The sequence below is a fragment of the Notechis scutatus genome, chromosome 1, assembly GCF_049901735.1.
Source record: "Notechis scutatus isolate UNSWTSFEM ecotype Mainland chromosome 1, rNotScu1.2, whole genome shotgun sequence".
Classification (NCBI taxonomy): domain Eukaryota; kingdom Metazoa; phylum Chordata; class Lepidosauria; order Squamata; family Elapidae; genus Notechis; species Notechis scutatus.
In genome coordinates this window covers 23,030,949-23,048,152 of record NC_142009.1, presented here as the reverse complement: position 1 = coordinate 23,048,152, position 17,204 = coordinate 23,030,949, and the positions used below count along the sequence as shown (strand labels likewise).

General features: G+C 39.5%; 1 protein-coding gene across 5 annotated transcripts in view; it reads left to right on the top strand.

The window, feature by feature from the left end:
• The window catches only part of RABGEF1 (RAB guanine nucleotide exchange factor 1), a 36,784-nt gene extending 23,758 nt beyond the window's left edge, over positions 1 to 13,026 (top strand). For 4 of the 5 annotated variants that reach the window (XM_087958299.1, XM_026671472.2, XM_087958308.1 and 1 more), the window contains 5 exons: positions 2,310 to 2,391; positions 4,270 to 4,402; positions 6,945 to 7,036; positions 8,784 to 9,040; positions 10,245 to 13,026. In XM_087958299.1, the coding sequence (XP_087814425.1) occupies positions 2,310 to 2,391; positions 4,270 to 4,402; positions 6,945 to 7,036; positions 8,784 to 9,040; positions 10,245 to 10,643 (963 nt within the window). In that variant the 3' untranslated portion in view covers positions 10,644 to 13,026. The remainder of the gene's footprint in view (positions 1 to 2,309; positions 2,392 to 4,269; positions 4,403 to 6,944; positions 7,037 to 8,783; positions 9,041 to 10,244) is intronic. The other variant, XM_087958312.1, reaches the window with a different exon arrangement.
• Positions 13,027 to 17,204: the final 4,178 nt, after the last annotated feature.

Sequence of the window (17,204 nt, the reverse complement as noted above, 5' to 3'; positions counted from 1 at the left end):
AAGTGCTATTGCTATTTCTAGCAAAAAATACCCATAGGAATGAATAGACTCACTTAACAACTGTTACATTCGCTTTATGACTGCTACAGAAAAGGTCATAAAATTGGGTTGATCTTGTGGCTGCCTCGACTTATAACCATCATGACTTACAATGGAAATTTTGGGCTCTGTTATGGTCATAAGTTGAATACTACCTGAAGTTTACTTTTTAAATAGCAGAGTCATATTAGATTTGTTTGCAACACAGAAATGCAGAGATCAAAGTTTTTTCTAATCTTCTAGTACAGGGGTGGGCAAACTACGGCCCGCGGGACACATCCGGCCCGTTGGTCATTTTAATACGGCCCGCCTCTGAAAAAAAAAAATTCCCCTCTGAAAAAAAAATTGGGGCCGGCCAAAAGAGACCCCGCGCTGCGCGCCAAAAATTGCACACACAACACGGAGCTGGGCAGCCGCTTCCCTGGTAGCGGGGCCAAGGCCACCGCCCGGGGAACGCCCACTGCTTTCCCTCGCCAGGGCTGGGCGGTGGCGTGTTGCCCTGCGCCGCGTGGCCCCCGCCTGGCAGCGTGCTTCTCAGCTGGTCTCCTCCTCCTCGGCCATACAGAACAAACAGGCAGAGAAGGAGGAGACCAGCCGGCTGGTTGGGGAAGCTTTCTGCGCCGAAAGAGGCAGCTACTAATCTCCGGCTTTGCTCCGCTTCTCCAATGGTCCGGCACCACCCTGTTCTTCTTGTGCTGCGAAAGAGGCGGCTAATGATCTCCGGCTCCGCTCTGCTTCTCCAACATCCGGCGCCACCCTGTTCTGTGTCAGGCCCAGCAAGTCCGAGCAGCCGGCGCACAGAACAGGGCGGTGCCGGATGTTGGAGAAGCAGAGCGGAGCCGGAGATCATTAGCTGCCTCTTTGGCAGCACAAGAAGCCTCCCCCAACTGACCAGCTGCTCTCCTCCTTCTCTGTCTGTTTGTTCTGTATGGCTGAGGAGGAAGAGACCAGCCGGCTGGTTGGGGGAAGCTTTCTGAGCCGAAAGAGGCAGCTACTAATCTCCGGCTTTGCTCCGCTTCTCCAATGGTCCGGCACCACCCTGTTCTTCTTGTGCTGCGAAAGAGGCGGCTAATGATCTCCGGCTCCGCTCTGCTTCTCCAACATCCGGCGCCACCCTGTTCTGTGTCAGGCCCAGCAAGTCCGAGCAGCCGGCGCACAGAACAGGGCAGCGGCGGATGTTGGAGGCAGAGTGGAGCCAGAGATCATTAGCCGCCTCTTTCGCAGCACAAGAAGCCTCCCCAACTGGCCAGGTGCTCTCCTCCTTCTCTGCCTCCTTCTCTGCCTCTCCCCTCTTGCTCCTCACAGTTGCCCTGAGCTGGTGCGGTTCTTTACTTGGGCAGCCAGACGCCCGCAGCAGCGCCCGCAGCAGCAACAGGCAGTTCTGCCCGGGCTCTGCTCAGGTGTCCGGCTGGGGCTGTCAGGAGTTGCTACCGCGGCGCAGCTCGCGCCAGTCCCGCGTTGCCTTGGGAAGGGAAAGGCAAAACCAGGAGCCGCTGAGCCTGAACCTCCGGTGCCGCTGCTGCCGTTGCAAAGCACCGCCGCGGCTCTTCCTTTTTGCCTTTCCCTTCCCGAGGCAACGTGGGACTGGAGCCGCGTGGGCCGTGCCGGCAGTAGCAACTCCTGATTCAGGGGGCCTCCGAGGGGAGGGGAAGGAGGAGAAGAAGGGGGAAGGGGGGGCGATTCCCAAAAAATCTTGTGCTGACCCGGCCCGTCTGTCAAATTTTAAAAGTGAATGCGGCCCCCCGAGCCAAAAAGTTTGCCCACCCCTGTTCTAGTATGTATAGAGTCATCTTCCCTTTCAAGAAATATGATAGTGTGTTTACTACCGGTATACTTACGAAATAATGTATGATCAAATCTTTTCTGACATTTCTCGGCACTGATTGCCCTTGACATAACCTCCCCTTCTTCATGTATATTAATGTTTTTCATCCTCTCTGAGAAACTTCGCATCTTCTCTGAGAATCTTACTAAAGTTACTGGTTGACCTGAAAATAAACGATCTGATCTGGAAAAAGATATGCAGCCTCTAGCGTCTGCCTTATGCTGTCTGGTTCTATGAAGAGTTCAGTGTGTTATTTGTAAGATTGGGACCTCCGCTGAACTATAGGACAGCTTATAGGGCAGAAGGAAGAGCAAACGTTCTACCACCGTGGACTTAATCTGGCCCCCATATGGACAATGAACAGAATAATATGTACTTGGATTTTATGCGATCTCAAATTTGGGGGTTGCCCATTCTCGCACACATGACTGATTTCTCTTTATAGGAGTTGAGTATTGAGGAACAGTCTGAATATGCTCAGAGCCTCTATCAGAATGTGGCAGATAAGCTACAGACTCGCTGGAAAGGTATTGTTCTTACATATTTTCCCATTTTATTTTTGGAACTCAGAAGAAAGAAAGGTAATAACCATTATGGATACAAATTTTATAAATGTGCTTCTTCATGTCTGTGCTTGGAGTGGACTTGGTGGGGGGGAACTTTTGCCTTAGTGATGCTGCTGCTGGGGAACACATTTTGGTCCCTATCTTATAAAGAAGAAATCATTCACCAATGCAGTATGGATGAAGGCTGCCGAAAGGAATCGAAAGTCCTAAACTCAGCCTTTCCAGAATCCCCAAGTTCAGAATTTAAATTACATTTTTATTGAAAAGGGGTTTAACAGTTAGTCCTTGACTTAAGACCACAATTGAGCCCAATAGCTCCATTGCTAAGCAAGACAGTTGATAAGCACCCCATTTACAACCTTTCTTTCCACAGTTGCTAAATGAATCACTGCAGTCACGTTAGTAACATGGCGGCTAAGTGAATCTGGCTTCTCCATTGACTTTGCTAGTCAGAAGTTCACATGAGGTGATCACATGACACCGGGACACTACAACTTCATGAATACATGTCAGTTGCCAAGCGTCCAAATTTTGGTCACCACGGGGATGGCTGCAATGGTTGTATGAAAAATGATCGTAAATCATTTTTCCCCCAGTGCCGTTGTAACCTCTCAAACGGTCCCTAAACAAACAGTTGTAAGTCAAAGACTATCTGTATGTGTAAATCGTACAAATAAACCTTCAGGTATAGTGGTAGTCCTTCACTTACAACCATTCATTTAAGGACCTTTTGAAGTTACAGTGGCACTGCAAAAAGTGACATGATTGTTGTTCATACAACCATTGCAGCATCCCCATGGTCTTGTGGTCAAAATTGGAAACTTGGCAACTGGCAGGTGTTTACGATGGTTACAGCCTCCAAGGACCTGGGATTATCAAAGTCAATGGGGGAAACCAGGTTCACAAAAAACTGCATGATTCACTTAACAATTGTAGTGATTCGTTTAACAACCATGGCAAAAAAAAATCATAAAATGGGGCATAGCTCACTTAACTGCTTTCTTTAGCAATGGAAATTTTGGGTTCAATTGTGATCGTTTTCTATGTTTTTTTCTGGGTAAAGTAAAACTCCGTGAAAAAAGCCTCTCTACTTTCACTGGAGCTATTGCTGGGGAGTTTTTGGCTACAAACTAAAGAATGTTCTGTTAGGTTCTTCTTGGCATTTATTCCACCTAATTGCAAGGTTCCATTTAGCTGCTGGCTTATTTTGCATTGTTTGCTCGCCTAGTATTTATAGCAAAGCTTATCAATGAATGGTGCAACGAGGGCTTTGATTTTCAGTTTCCTTGGACTCAGAGGGATGACTGGCCCTGGCATTCCATGCCTACAGATGCATTGGAACCTGGGTTTCCCTGCTTCTGGTCCAGCATCTTAACTACTACATCATACCCACTCTCAAATAATATGTTACTGTAGGTGATGTTTTAATAAAAGGAGGGTAAAAAATGTCTAACTTCAAACAATTGCTGTGATGATATGAGGAAGAAGCTGGATGTGTTAGAACTCTCTTAATAAGTACTTAGTTCTTCATATTAGAGTACTCTGCAATTTGATATGGTTTTCTTATACAAAACTTTTATGCTCCCCCACTCCCTTGCTAATGTTCTTAGCTCTTCTTTTAGACTCTTGTTTTTATATATATGTATATATTTTGTGTGTACACACACACACACACACACACACTTTCTGTTTTAATGCATGTCTTGTATATCTTCTAACTTTTCATATTTTTTTAGGCTTTAATATAACTTTTAGGCTTTTTAGTTGATGTGTAGTCAATTACGGTCATGATTGTGATGATTGTAAAAATGTGTTTGTTTATCTCTGTGTCTTTTTCAGTGCCTCCAGAAAAAGTGGAAAAAGTGACGGATCAAGTGGAGAAATACATAATGACCCGCTTGTATAAATACGTTTTCTGCCCGGAAACCACGGAGGATGAGAAGAAAGATCTGGCTGTCCAGAGAAGAATCAGGTTTGACTTTAGGACTAGTTTCTCTCTTTCAGATGCAGGATCCTTTAACATTTGTTACCTAGTTGTACCTGGATGATTCCAGCTGTAGCAGTTTTTCTCTTACCTTTCTCAGGTTTCTCTTTGAGGTAGTTGAACTTTTAAAAGCTGCACTATTGCCAACAGGGAATCATTACTCTCACTGTTTTAGGCCATTTTATCTATGTTGTGTAATGTTTCAGTTCATTGCCTTCCTCAGAGAGAGGCCATGCCAATCCTTAATTATTTTTTTGGAATAACTAATATTAAATTTATGGTCAAAATAAAAAAACTTTTACCGTAGTATTAGCAGATTTTGTGGGATAAAGTTAAATACATATCAGTACATCATACAAACAACAATGAAAAACAGTAAACGTTTGTATCCTTCTGAAGGATTTAAAGGTCCAATATAATTTAGATTTCTCAAAGGGAACAGTGAAACCAATTGAACTTTATACTGATCTCTTTTCTTTAAAAGAGCAATATGTGAAGAACCTTGGGGATTACTCAGTTTGAAATATATCATCTTGAAAGCTCTTCTTACAATGTTTTATATTGCTTTCTTTCGTTGCATTCTTGAAAAATATGTAGTTAGTGTTTCATGACTACCTACCTAAACAAATATCAACTAATAAAATTATTTCCCTGTGAATATCTAAAAGTCAAGTCATCCAGACATTTTTCTGCAGTAATTTCAAAAACATTGCAGAGCTTGGAGAATTAATTTCTAGACAAAAAACATAAATGCATTACAGTCTAAAATGCCATATTTCAGACTGTCTGAATGAATGAATAAATGAAATGCTTTAATTTCAAAATATACTTTTGACAGGAAAATAGAAGAATAGTACAGAGATCATATATTCACTATCCTGATTTATCAAATGTCATCTTTTTCAATTTCTGACCTAGTTGCCTGCTATGCCCAGTAGATTGGCCTCAAACCGACCAAGTGCCTAGGACATATAGAAAGCTCTTTGGCAACAGATGGTTCCTCTTTAAGGATTGAATGCTTTTGGACTTTTACGTACACAAAATATATGCATATGCTATAAAAATAGCCAATTGGTCAATTGGCCAATATATTTTTTGACTCAAATGAAAAAAAAAAAGCATGTTATAAGGCCAGCTGCTATCATTCAATTTGTAGGGCATAGAGCAAGAACAAGAAGCTTACGAGGCGCTAATTTTATGCAATGTTACACATTAAGAAAAATAATGTATCTGATTGTAATTGCGTTTTCTATTCATACATTTTTTTTGTCTATAAGGATGTATCACTGGAGATTACGTGAGCTCCTTAACACAAAGTTACATGTGAATAGATGAATGGGAGCACATTGAGGAAAAGTTTACCCAAATGTTAACATTTATGTTGTAGGCTTCACAAAGACCAATGGAGTTGGCACCAAAGTTAATTCCCCCCCGCCCCCAACTACAGGCCTATGACCACAACTGGGACCACAATTTCTATTACTAAGTAGGGTGGCAATTAATTGAATTGTGCCCAATTTTATATCCTCCTTTGCTGTGGTTGTTAAGTGAAAGTGAATCATGTAGGTTGATAAACTAATCAATCAGATAAGCTTCCTCCATTGACCAGTCGTAAATCACTTTTTTCAGTGCCATTGTAACTTTGTATGGTTGCTAAATGAATAGTTGTAAATTAAGGACTACCTCTCTTTTCTGAATCAGATGGATGTAGGACAGATTGCAGATTTTCCAGTTTTGGCAGTCAAAATATATAACATCAGATAGTTTCTTTTTATTTTCCAGTCATAATTTATGGGTGACTTAAAACAAATCTTTATTATCTTTCAGAATGACTGGTTTTGGATGCATCCAAAATTATTTAAAATCATGCCTAAGAATGGATTTCTCATGATGTTGATATTGGTCTCTAAAACCCGATAGGACTTGAACTAGATGATTTAGGTTGCAATAAGAAATTAAATTAAGAAATAAAAGCAGATTAATTATTTAAAAAACTAAATATTTACTCTCTGCTTTTGTTTTCCAGAATGCAACTATCAACTCATAAAATATTTCTATGGTCTTTTTAGAGTTGTCAACAGAAAGGGAGGGGGGAGCAGTGTGGCAGCTTGCAAACCGAAAGTGCATTCCCTAAATGTTTTCAAAGATAGTAACTAGGTGACTGAAGTTTCTGCCTTGCAAAATTCTAACTGGAGATCATGATTGATGACTCTTGGCTATGGATGTGTCCTATTGGAGAATATGAATTACGATACACCCAGGGGTGTGGAGGGGAAAACCAGCGTCAAGGGTAACAATGAATTATGTGTCTCAGAGTTGGCTACACCCAGGCAGTGCCGGCCATTTTAATTCCCAATAAATCCTTTTGAAGTTTTGAAAGTTTGGCTGGAGACTCATGATTTACATGGGGGTAACTGGCGGAATCCTGACAGCAATTTTGGGGGGCACAGAGTTTTGTGCTATAGTTTGTAACTATTTTAAAGATCTTAATAGTGGTTTCCCCTCCCCTTGCTTTCAAATCAACCCGCAGAGCTTTGCACTGGGTTACTCCACAAATGCTTTGTGTTCCTGTCAATGAAGAAATCCCTGAAGTCTCAGATGTAGTTGTGAAAGCTATCACAGGTATGTAAAGAGCTGGTGGGTTGGAGAGGGGATATTTATTGATCTCAGATGTTTTCACCACGGTAAAAATCATCAAGTCAATCCCAGGAGTAAACATGTCTCATATCAGAAGGCTAGTAAGAAGAATGTGAGTTTAACCCATGGTGTCTACATTCCTTTTTTTTTTTTGTGAAAACCTTGTTCAGGAGTGATTTCTCAAAAAAAAAAAATCATGAGAATATATTTCTCATGTGGCTGGTTCATACATACTAATCTAAACCTATATTACGGTTTGTTAGTTTTTCTGCTAAGCATTATACATGCTAGTATGAAAACACGTAAGAGTAATATTACAAGGGTAATGTTTGGTACATTCAACAGCTGTAGAACCAGAATTCAGAATGACATGAGAATGCAACCTGTTTCATTCTCTCTCCATACTCCCCACCCAGGAAGGGCTTTTTAAGGGAATGGAAATTATTCACACTGACTACTTAACAAACTGTTGAGAAGAATACTTTGACCCGTATTCGACCCGAATACTTTGTATAGACTTAGTTAGTTGGTGTCCCTAATTTCTAAGAAATTCTTCCTGTCCTCTCCTCTTCCTTGCTTACTTGTATTTCATTTCATCCACTGGAATAACTGCCTGGAATTCTTTAAAACTCATTTTAGAATAAGTCTCCTTTTGATGGTGTGCCTACTCTCTGCCATTACATATTTTCATAGCAATTGATTTCCCCAAGGCCAAAAGTCTGGGTCATCAAGCCTTCTGTCCCTTGCAGTTCTGGCTTGAGACTTGAATCATTCTAGAATTGGGATTATGAATTGATGGCCATTCAGATGTGGCTTATCTATAACTCACAGCAATTCTCAATCTTGTCTCATCAACTGGAAAATTGTCATTCAGCAGCTCTCTGAACTTAGATGTTTAATTGTGCTATTCTGGTGCAGTAAAAATCATTATTAATACAGTGTTTTATACTGCCTGCGTATGGCAGGCCGAATACAGTAACTGAGGGTTCATCATTCAAAGCTGTCATAAATAAATAACCTGGTTGATTGTAACTGTACCTTTCAGCTGTCAATCATCTGAGCCCTCTGCAGAGTCTTATATATTCTATAAAACAGTTTTAGGACAGACATATATACAATATTTTAAGGAAATATGATAATATTGCAGCTAGCAGCATTTTCAAAGTATTCCTTTTTTTCTTAACTCATATGAGGATTCTCTCTTCAAAGAATAGCACTGGTACTTGTCATTCTTTTAAGTAGCTAACTATTTAAAATTTAAACTATTTAAAACTAAATCATTTTTGGGTAATCTGGCTTATTAGTGGGTTGCTTATATTAAAACGTGCATTCTTCTTCTTGTACGGCAAGGCTGCTAACTGATAAGGCTTTTTTTTCCTCCTCCTTTCCTAGCATTTTCCCTCAAGTGCAGGATCCATTCCCCCGCCTCCCCCAGACCAGCTGCATGTTGATCCATTGGCTGCAACAGGAATTGACCAATCAGCTTATCACCCAAACTTAATGTTGTGAGCTGAAAGAGAATGATTGATCCAAAGTCACCTAGCCAGCTTTCATGCCTAAGAGGAGACTAAAACTCACAGTCTCCTGATTTCTAGACTTGAAAGGATAGATACCATGCAAGATTTAATAAACACTTTAAACATGGAGGGTGGGGCAACTAAAGCGGAAAGAGCCCTGCCAATGAATGCAGCCCCCCCCCCCCTTGATTCTTGACATTGTTTTCCTCTTGCAGACATCATTGAAATGGACTCAAAGCGTGTCCCCCGGGACAAGTTGGCCTGCATCACTAGCTGCAGCAAGCACATCTTTAACGCCATCAGGACCACAAAGGCTGAGCCAGCTTCAGCTGATGACTTTTTGCCCACTCTCATCTACATTGTCCTGAAGGGCAACCCACCTCGCCTGCAGTCCAACATTCAGTACATCACTCGGTTCTGCAATCCCAGCAGGCTGATGAGTGGGGAAGATGGATACTACTTTACGAACCTGGTAAGTAGATCTGTGATCATGACTCTCTTTTTTAGGGGAATTTGGGGAAAAATATATTGCTAGATACCGAACCTATTTTCCTTGTTTTCTCTTAATGGAAGAGATCACGATCATCATTATTTATTTAAATTATTGGGTGCCTAACAATTTTTGGCTCGTCTGGTTTGGTGTCCTTATTTGTGGCCTTCATAGTTACATCAGCAAGCATGTGCTTGGCATGTTTTCTGGATCTTGAACCTACAATCATGAGGCACTGTGGAGATGCTATATGATGCACGTACATCAAGGAAATCTAACATCCTGTGTGTCACTCAAATAATATATTAAATATATTGAAAAATACCAACTTTCTGCCTCTTGCTGTTGAAATACCAGAAAATCTGCATGTACTTAAAAAAAAAGAAGTATGCAATAATAACTATTCCAATATTCTTGCCATGTTTGCCAAATAGGAATGGCAAGTCAAGTGTGACTGAATTATTGCACAGAACTAAAATTAAAACTAGGAAAACTTGGATTGGGTTTGTGAGCTACAGTGGTGTTGTGTACTTAGCTATTCATTGTTTGATTGGAACCCAGCCAAGACATTAACATTTTTAAACCAGGTCATTATATTAACCCACAATATAGTTTCTTTGTACAAGTTTTCTGTTTTGTTAATCCAGACCTACCTTTAGCATGACATTTGGTATATATTTGAGGAGGTGAAGGCATGGGAGCTTTAAAAAATAACAGTGCATTTTCTATATTTATTTGTGCGATTTATCTACTACTTCAATTGTCATGGACTTTGGGTAGTTTACAGATTTTGCTCCATAGCTAATGTTGGTCTAGGAGTGGTATAGTCACTCTTGGTCTCACTCTGTCACACACATAGCTGTTGCATAAACATTTGCATGTATCAGAACATACAAACTGTAGTATGTATTATTACAAAAGCTTTAGAAAGGGAATTCTATGTGCACAGGTAAATCTCTAATTAAGTTTGTAGGTCTCCAACAAAAAACTGATCAAACAAATTGAGCAATTTTTGATACATTATTTACTATTATTGGTATTATTGTTATTAAGTGGTAATTTAAACTATCTTCCGCAGAAGGTTTCATTATCAAGGTTTTAAGAGTTGCATCAGATGGTTTACATATGAATGAAGTTGATGTTAACTGTATGCAACCTGAAAGAACCAATGCTCTTGCTTTTGCAGTGTTGTGCTGTTGCCTTCATAGAGAAGTTGGATGCTCAGTCCTTAAACCTGAGCCAGGAAGACTTTGACCGCTATATGTCTGGCCAAACCTCTCCAAAGAAGCAAGAACCCGAGAACTGGCCAGCTAATGTATGTGTGGGGATGCGCCAAATGTACAGGAACCTTGGTCTCCTCTCACAACTGAATGAGAGGCAGGAGAGGATTGTCAGTGAGGCCAAAAAGCTTGAGAGGGACCTCATTGATTGGACTGATGGGATCACCAAGGAAGTCCAGGAGATTGTGGAGAAGTACCCTCTGGAGATTAAAGCCCCAAACCCAGCCTTGGCGGCCATTGACTCTGAAAATGTTGAAAATGACAAACTGCCCCCTCCGCTGCAACCTCAGGTTTACGCTGGATGAGAATGGCTTCAGGACTCAGATATTCCTTCCTTCTGTTTTTTTCTGCTTGGCCGATGGGCTAATGGGGGGGAGGAATGAAACAAATTTAAAATTGGCACATTTTAAAGGTACTTTTTGTTGTTAGATGTGTTCCATGATATTTATTTTAGTCAGAGTTGGTTACTATGAGGACTGAATTTTTATGTGTTCCTGAAATGAATTTACCTTTCATTTTTACAGAAATTCAGTATAATTTTTAAGGAATGCTTTGGGGATTGCTTTCTTCGAAGCATGCACATGTTTTAACATCAACTGGTGGTTGGTTGTGCTATCTTCACTCCCTAAACAGAGTTGCTTATCACACTTTGCTAAGAATGCTGTGTTTGAGAAAGAAGTGTAAAGGGTTCTTAATCTTTGTTTTCAGAAACAGATGTGTTGTAAAGTAAATATTTAAGGTTGTAAATAGGTTTGAATGTTGAGCAATGTCTTAATAGCATGACATTTAACAAAGAATGGAAACTAGGTTTTTTAATTCCTTCACTCTTAAGTTTTTGGTTTATAGTTTTGATCTAGAATAGGATACAGCAAGGAAACACTACATTGTAGTAAATAACATATTTGGACACAGTTCTAACATGACTAAAGTCATTTCCTAATATTTATAATTTCTTATCTGAAATTTCAGCCTGGAATAGCGTCTTTTTTGCTGTGCTGGTTTCTAGCAATTGCACAGTTAGACCTTTATGAAGATCAGAGCAGAATTGGATAGTAGCTGTGGGTGGTGAAGTGCTGGAGCCAGTTTGAATTGCTGTAAAAATCACATGATACAAGATTATGGGTCTAAAAGTGCTTTAGTGATTAAAAAAAAAGTCATTTGCTTCATAGTACTTGTGCAGAGCCTTCCAAGAAATGATTAGTATGACACGAGACTGTCTTGTGCTGGAAAAAAAAATCAAAGAATGAGCTGTTCAAAAGAAAGTTTATGATTGCTTTCTTAAATCACATTTTTAAATGGATTCATCCCCTGAATTATAAATGATCAGAAAACAAATATGGACAATCCTAAAGGCAGTAAACTGGATTATGCAATTTTGTGGACTACATACATTTTTATATGAATTTGAACAAAATAGGAATCTATATTATTGTATTGCTGAACTACAGCTTCCAGGATTTGTCTTGATTGCTATGATGACTGGAATAGCTGTCTCCTTCAGGAGGGACCCATTGCTTTCCCAATTCTTTTAGTGCTGTCCTGAAGATTAAAGTCCGTTGGTGATATCTCTAGAATCCCCCTCTCCCTCCCATAACACATCAACATATCACTGTGAATGGCTGTCTTCCCCTCCAACCTTTTCAGTATTAGTAGTGACTCCAACCAGTCAAAATCTTCTCTCTTTGGCCAAAGATCTAGCATGGCTGTGTGGATGCAAGAATTTGCCAAACTAGATGAACTAGTTAGCCTTCCCCAGCATGTTAGACTATGGTAGTTGTTTTCCTGGGCAAGATACATGGGGAGATAGAACTGTAGTCTGGGAGATACAGGGGGGCACCAGGGAATGCTGAATTTGTCTATGGGCGATGCTTTTTTAACTTTTAACTTTGCAAATTAAGCTAAAGGTCCACTTGAACTTGGCAGAGCTGGGATTCTTTGAAAGGCCAGGTTGAGTTGTGTGAAACTATATTTAGCATTTTCCTGAAGGATATAATTTAAACGCAGTCCTCCCCTCCCTCCCCCATTGCTAAATCTTAAATGTCAGGGACATGTATTCAAGATCTTGGATAACCTGATTATCACTAAGTCTCAAACAAACTTCATAATTCAAGGGAAATGAAAAAAAACTCTTTACAATGTTACCTGTTTTTAGTATTAGAACACTTTTAAAATATCAACTCTTTTTCTTAAGCTCTTCTCAACTCTTCTGAGTCTTCCTGGGAAACATGGGATTCCAAAGTCTTTCATATCATTCCAAACCATGATTTTGGGCAACATATGAAAAAGCCATCTTTATAACATTTTAGTTGTACAGGTATTTATCTGTTTTTGCAATAAGGTCTTTTGCAAGACTGTGACCTGTTTTATGTATACCTGCTTTAAAAAGCATATCGGTTTTCAGTTTGCAACTCAGCTAATGTCGGAGTTTCTTGAAAGGTTAAATATTTATGTTCTTTCCTCTTCCTCAATTAAATTTGTAGAAGTGAAGTAAACAAGCTATTCTTTGGCTGCAGAAAGTCCACGCTGATCAGATTTTTCAATTTTCAGAGCTTTGTTTCTTGGCCTCGTTGTTTGACACTCTAGGTGCTACTTCAGATTTTCCAGGTATATATTTCACTCCAAAAAGGCATCATTATAGCTACTGCTGTTAAATTGCTGTCAACAGAAATAAACCATGTACAACATGACTCATTATTAGTCAACAGAAATCTTGATTTACAATTTTTTATGTATCATTGATGCTTCAAGTTTAGTCACAAATCTTTTAAAGCCTGAAAAGCTTATAACTGCTAATAGTATCAAAGTATCTTTTATTATACCTTATTACTCTTGGGGGCAAAAAATGGACCTCACTTTCAATTACAAAATTGAGTGTTACTTTTTTCTGTAATCTAATAGGAAAGAACCAAGATCACTGCTATCCTTCTTGAATGGTGTCAGGTTGACTTTTCTACACCATTCATTTCATTATATGTTTAAAGGAGATAAATTATTTTATAGTCTGGCATGTCATACAAGACCCATGTGTAGCTTTAGGTTCAGAGAAAATTAGTTTCCTTTTGGGGATTTTTTTAGAAGCCTGTAGCTGGGAGACTCAAAGAAGCACCATTGGTACAGGTAGTCTTTAGTTTACAACCATTTATTTACTATTTGAAGTTATAACACATTTAAAAAGAAGAGTTTTGACCACTCCTCACACTTATAACCTCCATAGTGATGTGATCAGAATTTAGACACTTGACAACTGGCATGTATTTATGACTATTTATTTATTTATTTATTGGAATTTGTCAAACAAAAATGAGAACAAGAATAAGAGACTAAAAATACAATGACAGGGACGATAGGCACGTTAGTGCACACCCCCTCTACTAACCACAAGTATGAAGAAAGGTCCACGGAAGTGTCCAATAGCAGTGTCCCAGGGTCAGGTGATCAACATTTGTGACTTCCCATTTCTACAAGCAAAGTCAATGAGGGAAGCTGGATTTGCTTAATGACTGTGTTTCATTAACAACTGCAGTGATTTGCTTAACAACTGTGCCATATAAGGTTGTAAAATCAGCCACCTCGCTTATCAGTGGAAATTCTAATCCCAACTGTAGTGTACGTTGAGGTCATAACACATTCATGTTTTTAAACTTGCTGGCTGAGAATTCTGGGAGTTGAAGTCCATACATCTTAAAAAGTTGTCAAGATTGAAAAATACAGTTCTGGGCTTCTGGGGAAACTGCAACCCCCCACCCACCCCCGCATTTCACACCTGCCCAAATAGTTGCACTTGGTGGTAGGCAAAATGCTGGCAGGCTGATACTGATGGAAAAGGTTCTTCAAAACACCCAGGGTAACTTGCTAAACAAGGTTTTTAAAAGGGGGGGTTGCAACCTGCAAAAGCTACACGTGGCTCTTCTGTTCCTTTGGGGCATTCTGGTTTCCTCCCAAAGTCAACTTATCAAAGTTAACTTATTAGCAATGTACATACAGTAATTGTCACAATCCCCAAAGGTGCTGAGGAACAAAATGATATTTGTGTATGTGCCACAAGGGTGTTGTTAAATATCAGGGGTTATAAACATTAAGTATCCTCAACTGTTAATTTTAAGTAAACGGATAAGTGTTTTATCCTCTGCTTTGAAGTTGCTCATGTCACTCAAAGCCACACACAATTTCTCCATAGGGATTGTGTGCCACCTGCTTTCTGTGTCATAAAAAGTGGTTTAAATAGGGCTTAAAAATATGCCTACAACCAGCACCCTATAGTACCTCATAGGCAAACTTTAATTTGCAATTACATTTCTGGAATAGGGTGGGGTAAATGCAGCTGCATGTTAAAAACAATGAACCCCCTAAGAATGCAAGAAATGCAAGAAACATTGCTTCCCATTGCTTCTGTTTAAAGTTCATTTCTTGCTCTTCCTGGCATTGCTCTCTTCCACTATCCTTGCTTTCCACCTAATCCAGGAAGCAGATATGTGTGGCTGAGTCGTGGTAGCACGTAGCCGGGGCAGGGAGTGGGTGGTAGTGAAATATGATTTATTAGGCTCACAGACATTTAATGGAGATACATACAAGAGTTCAGGGATCACATGTAGTTAAAAAAATGTTCATGGGATACACAGCTTGTGGGGGAATCTCTATTAACCAGTATAAGCTTAATTACTGTTGCTTAAGTATTACACATACACCCACTTATACTCACTGTTATACAGGGACTAGAGAAGATCAGAGTGCTTTGTAGATAATTTCATGCATGAAATGGGAGTCTTTATCAAAGGTTGTCATTTTACTCTTTGCCCGCAACCTCTGTCAGTTTCCATATCAACCTTTCGCTCACCTGTTAAATTGCCCTGTCTATACCCGCTGTATAGGAAATTAACTCTTAACTTTATTTTCTCTGGTTGCAGTCCTTTGGTCCTGATTTGATCTTGATGAATTGTTTCCTTGTGACCTCTTTTCTCTCATAGCTGTTGTCCAGATCTGGTCTAATAGTTTCCTTGTTTTTCATCTTTCTCTGCTGATCTGTATTTTATGTCAGGTTCAAATCCTGTGTCAAATCCTGACTCATGATTTAATTGGGGTAACTGCTGGAATCCTGACATCCTGTTCATCTGTCTCTCCCAATATTTTATTTCTTGTAATAGCCACAGAGATACTGGTGAATCAGCAGTTGTACACAGGGGTGTGTGCATCCTTAGCACCTAGCCTTATTGCGATGGGTGAAGCTGCCTTATTTGGTTAGTTTGGAGTCAGCGCAGGTATAATCTTCATTTAGTGACCACAATTGGGACCAGAGGCTTGGTTATTAGGTGAAGTGTTTGCTAAGTGAAACACAATTTTACAACCTTCAGCTTTCTTTTGCTTTACAAACCTGCACAGAGTTACTTTTCCATCACTATTGTAACTGCAAATAGTTGCTATACAAGGCAGTCACTAAACAAGGACTACCTGTTTTGTGCAAAATCATAAAATAGGTCACTTCAGTTGTACCTGTTTTGTAGCTTTCAGCAAAACTATAAAACAGGTTACTACCTGGTTGTGCATTATCTGTGAATACAATCAAGATGTGGGTTGTTGCTCGGTTCTCTTAAACGGGCTGGATGACTATGGATCAGTCACTCAGCTTAACTCACTTCACAAGGTTGTAATGGGGAAAATGGAAGGAGTATCGCCTATAATCTTGAGTGATTATAATAAATAAAAATAATAAAGCGGGATAAAAATATATAAAAAGAAAAAAGTGCAGCCCACCATTGACTTTGTCATGGCCCAAACAGAATTCTGGAAAGTCCACATTTAATGGAATGATGGTAGTGTTCCTTCAACTGACTTTTATTCAGCTCTCCCTTTTCGAAAATAAAATATTCATGGCAGTTAAATATTCACGAACTGTTTGGAATGAGGATGTTAAATGTAGTAGATGATGAGAGGGGCTTTTGATAACACAGAGATTTTGGTCTACAGCACTTGTTAACCAGCCAGGTTTCCTGTACTGTACTGTTCAGATTAAAGCCCAATATGGTTTCTATTACGACTTTGGAGTTTTATGTCAGTGTGAAGGAGAACTAATTACTTATATAATTGTTGTTTTATTGCAGAGGGGAACAACCTTTCTGAGGAATGATTGGGTGGGGAGCTACAAAGAAATCTTGGAGCTGGACTGGGAAATGAAAAATAATCCCAAAAGACAGTATAGGTAGTCCTCAATTAGCAACTATTTCATATAATGACCATTTGTAGTTACACAAAAAGTAACTTTGCTACCAATCTTCACATTTTTGACCTTCACAGACTGTAAAGCAAATGAAAGCTGAAACAATATAACCAAAGTTGTTTCAATTTGTGACTACTAGCACTTTGCTTAATGTCCATATTTTTGTCACTAAACAAGCACTACCTGTAATAAGAAACCAAAAAAGATGGATAGCTGATGGATTTGTGCCCTGCCTAAGCCATCAGTTTTGGATTATATTCAAATTATATTCAAACTATATTCAAATATCATATTAACTTGGCTTTTAACATTTTTTATATTATAAAAGTACTCAGACTTTTCTTATTTCAATATGAAATGTAAGATGAAGGGTACTTGTTGCAGACATTTCATTACCCAAACTAGGTAACATCACAAGGGCCCTGGGTCCATCTACAAAAAAAACATCTACAAAACATCTACAAAAACATCTACAAAAAAACCCCAACCAAGCTCAGAGAGCACCAAGGACCCCTTATTTCAACCCTGAGCTATAAATATTCTCCTTTATTGAAAAATAAGGTGCCCATTGCTGATAATTTGAGTGGCTGAAATCTGCAAACTACCGGGAATACAGATGTAAAGCATTTAAAAATAAATTGGAACTTGGGTTAAG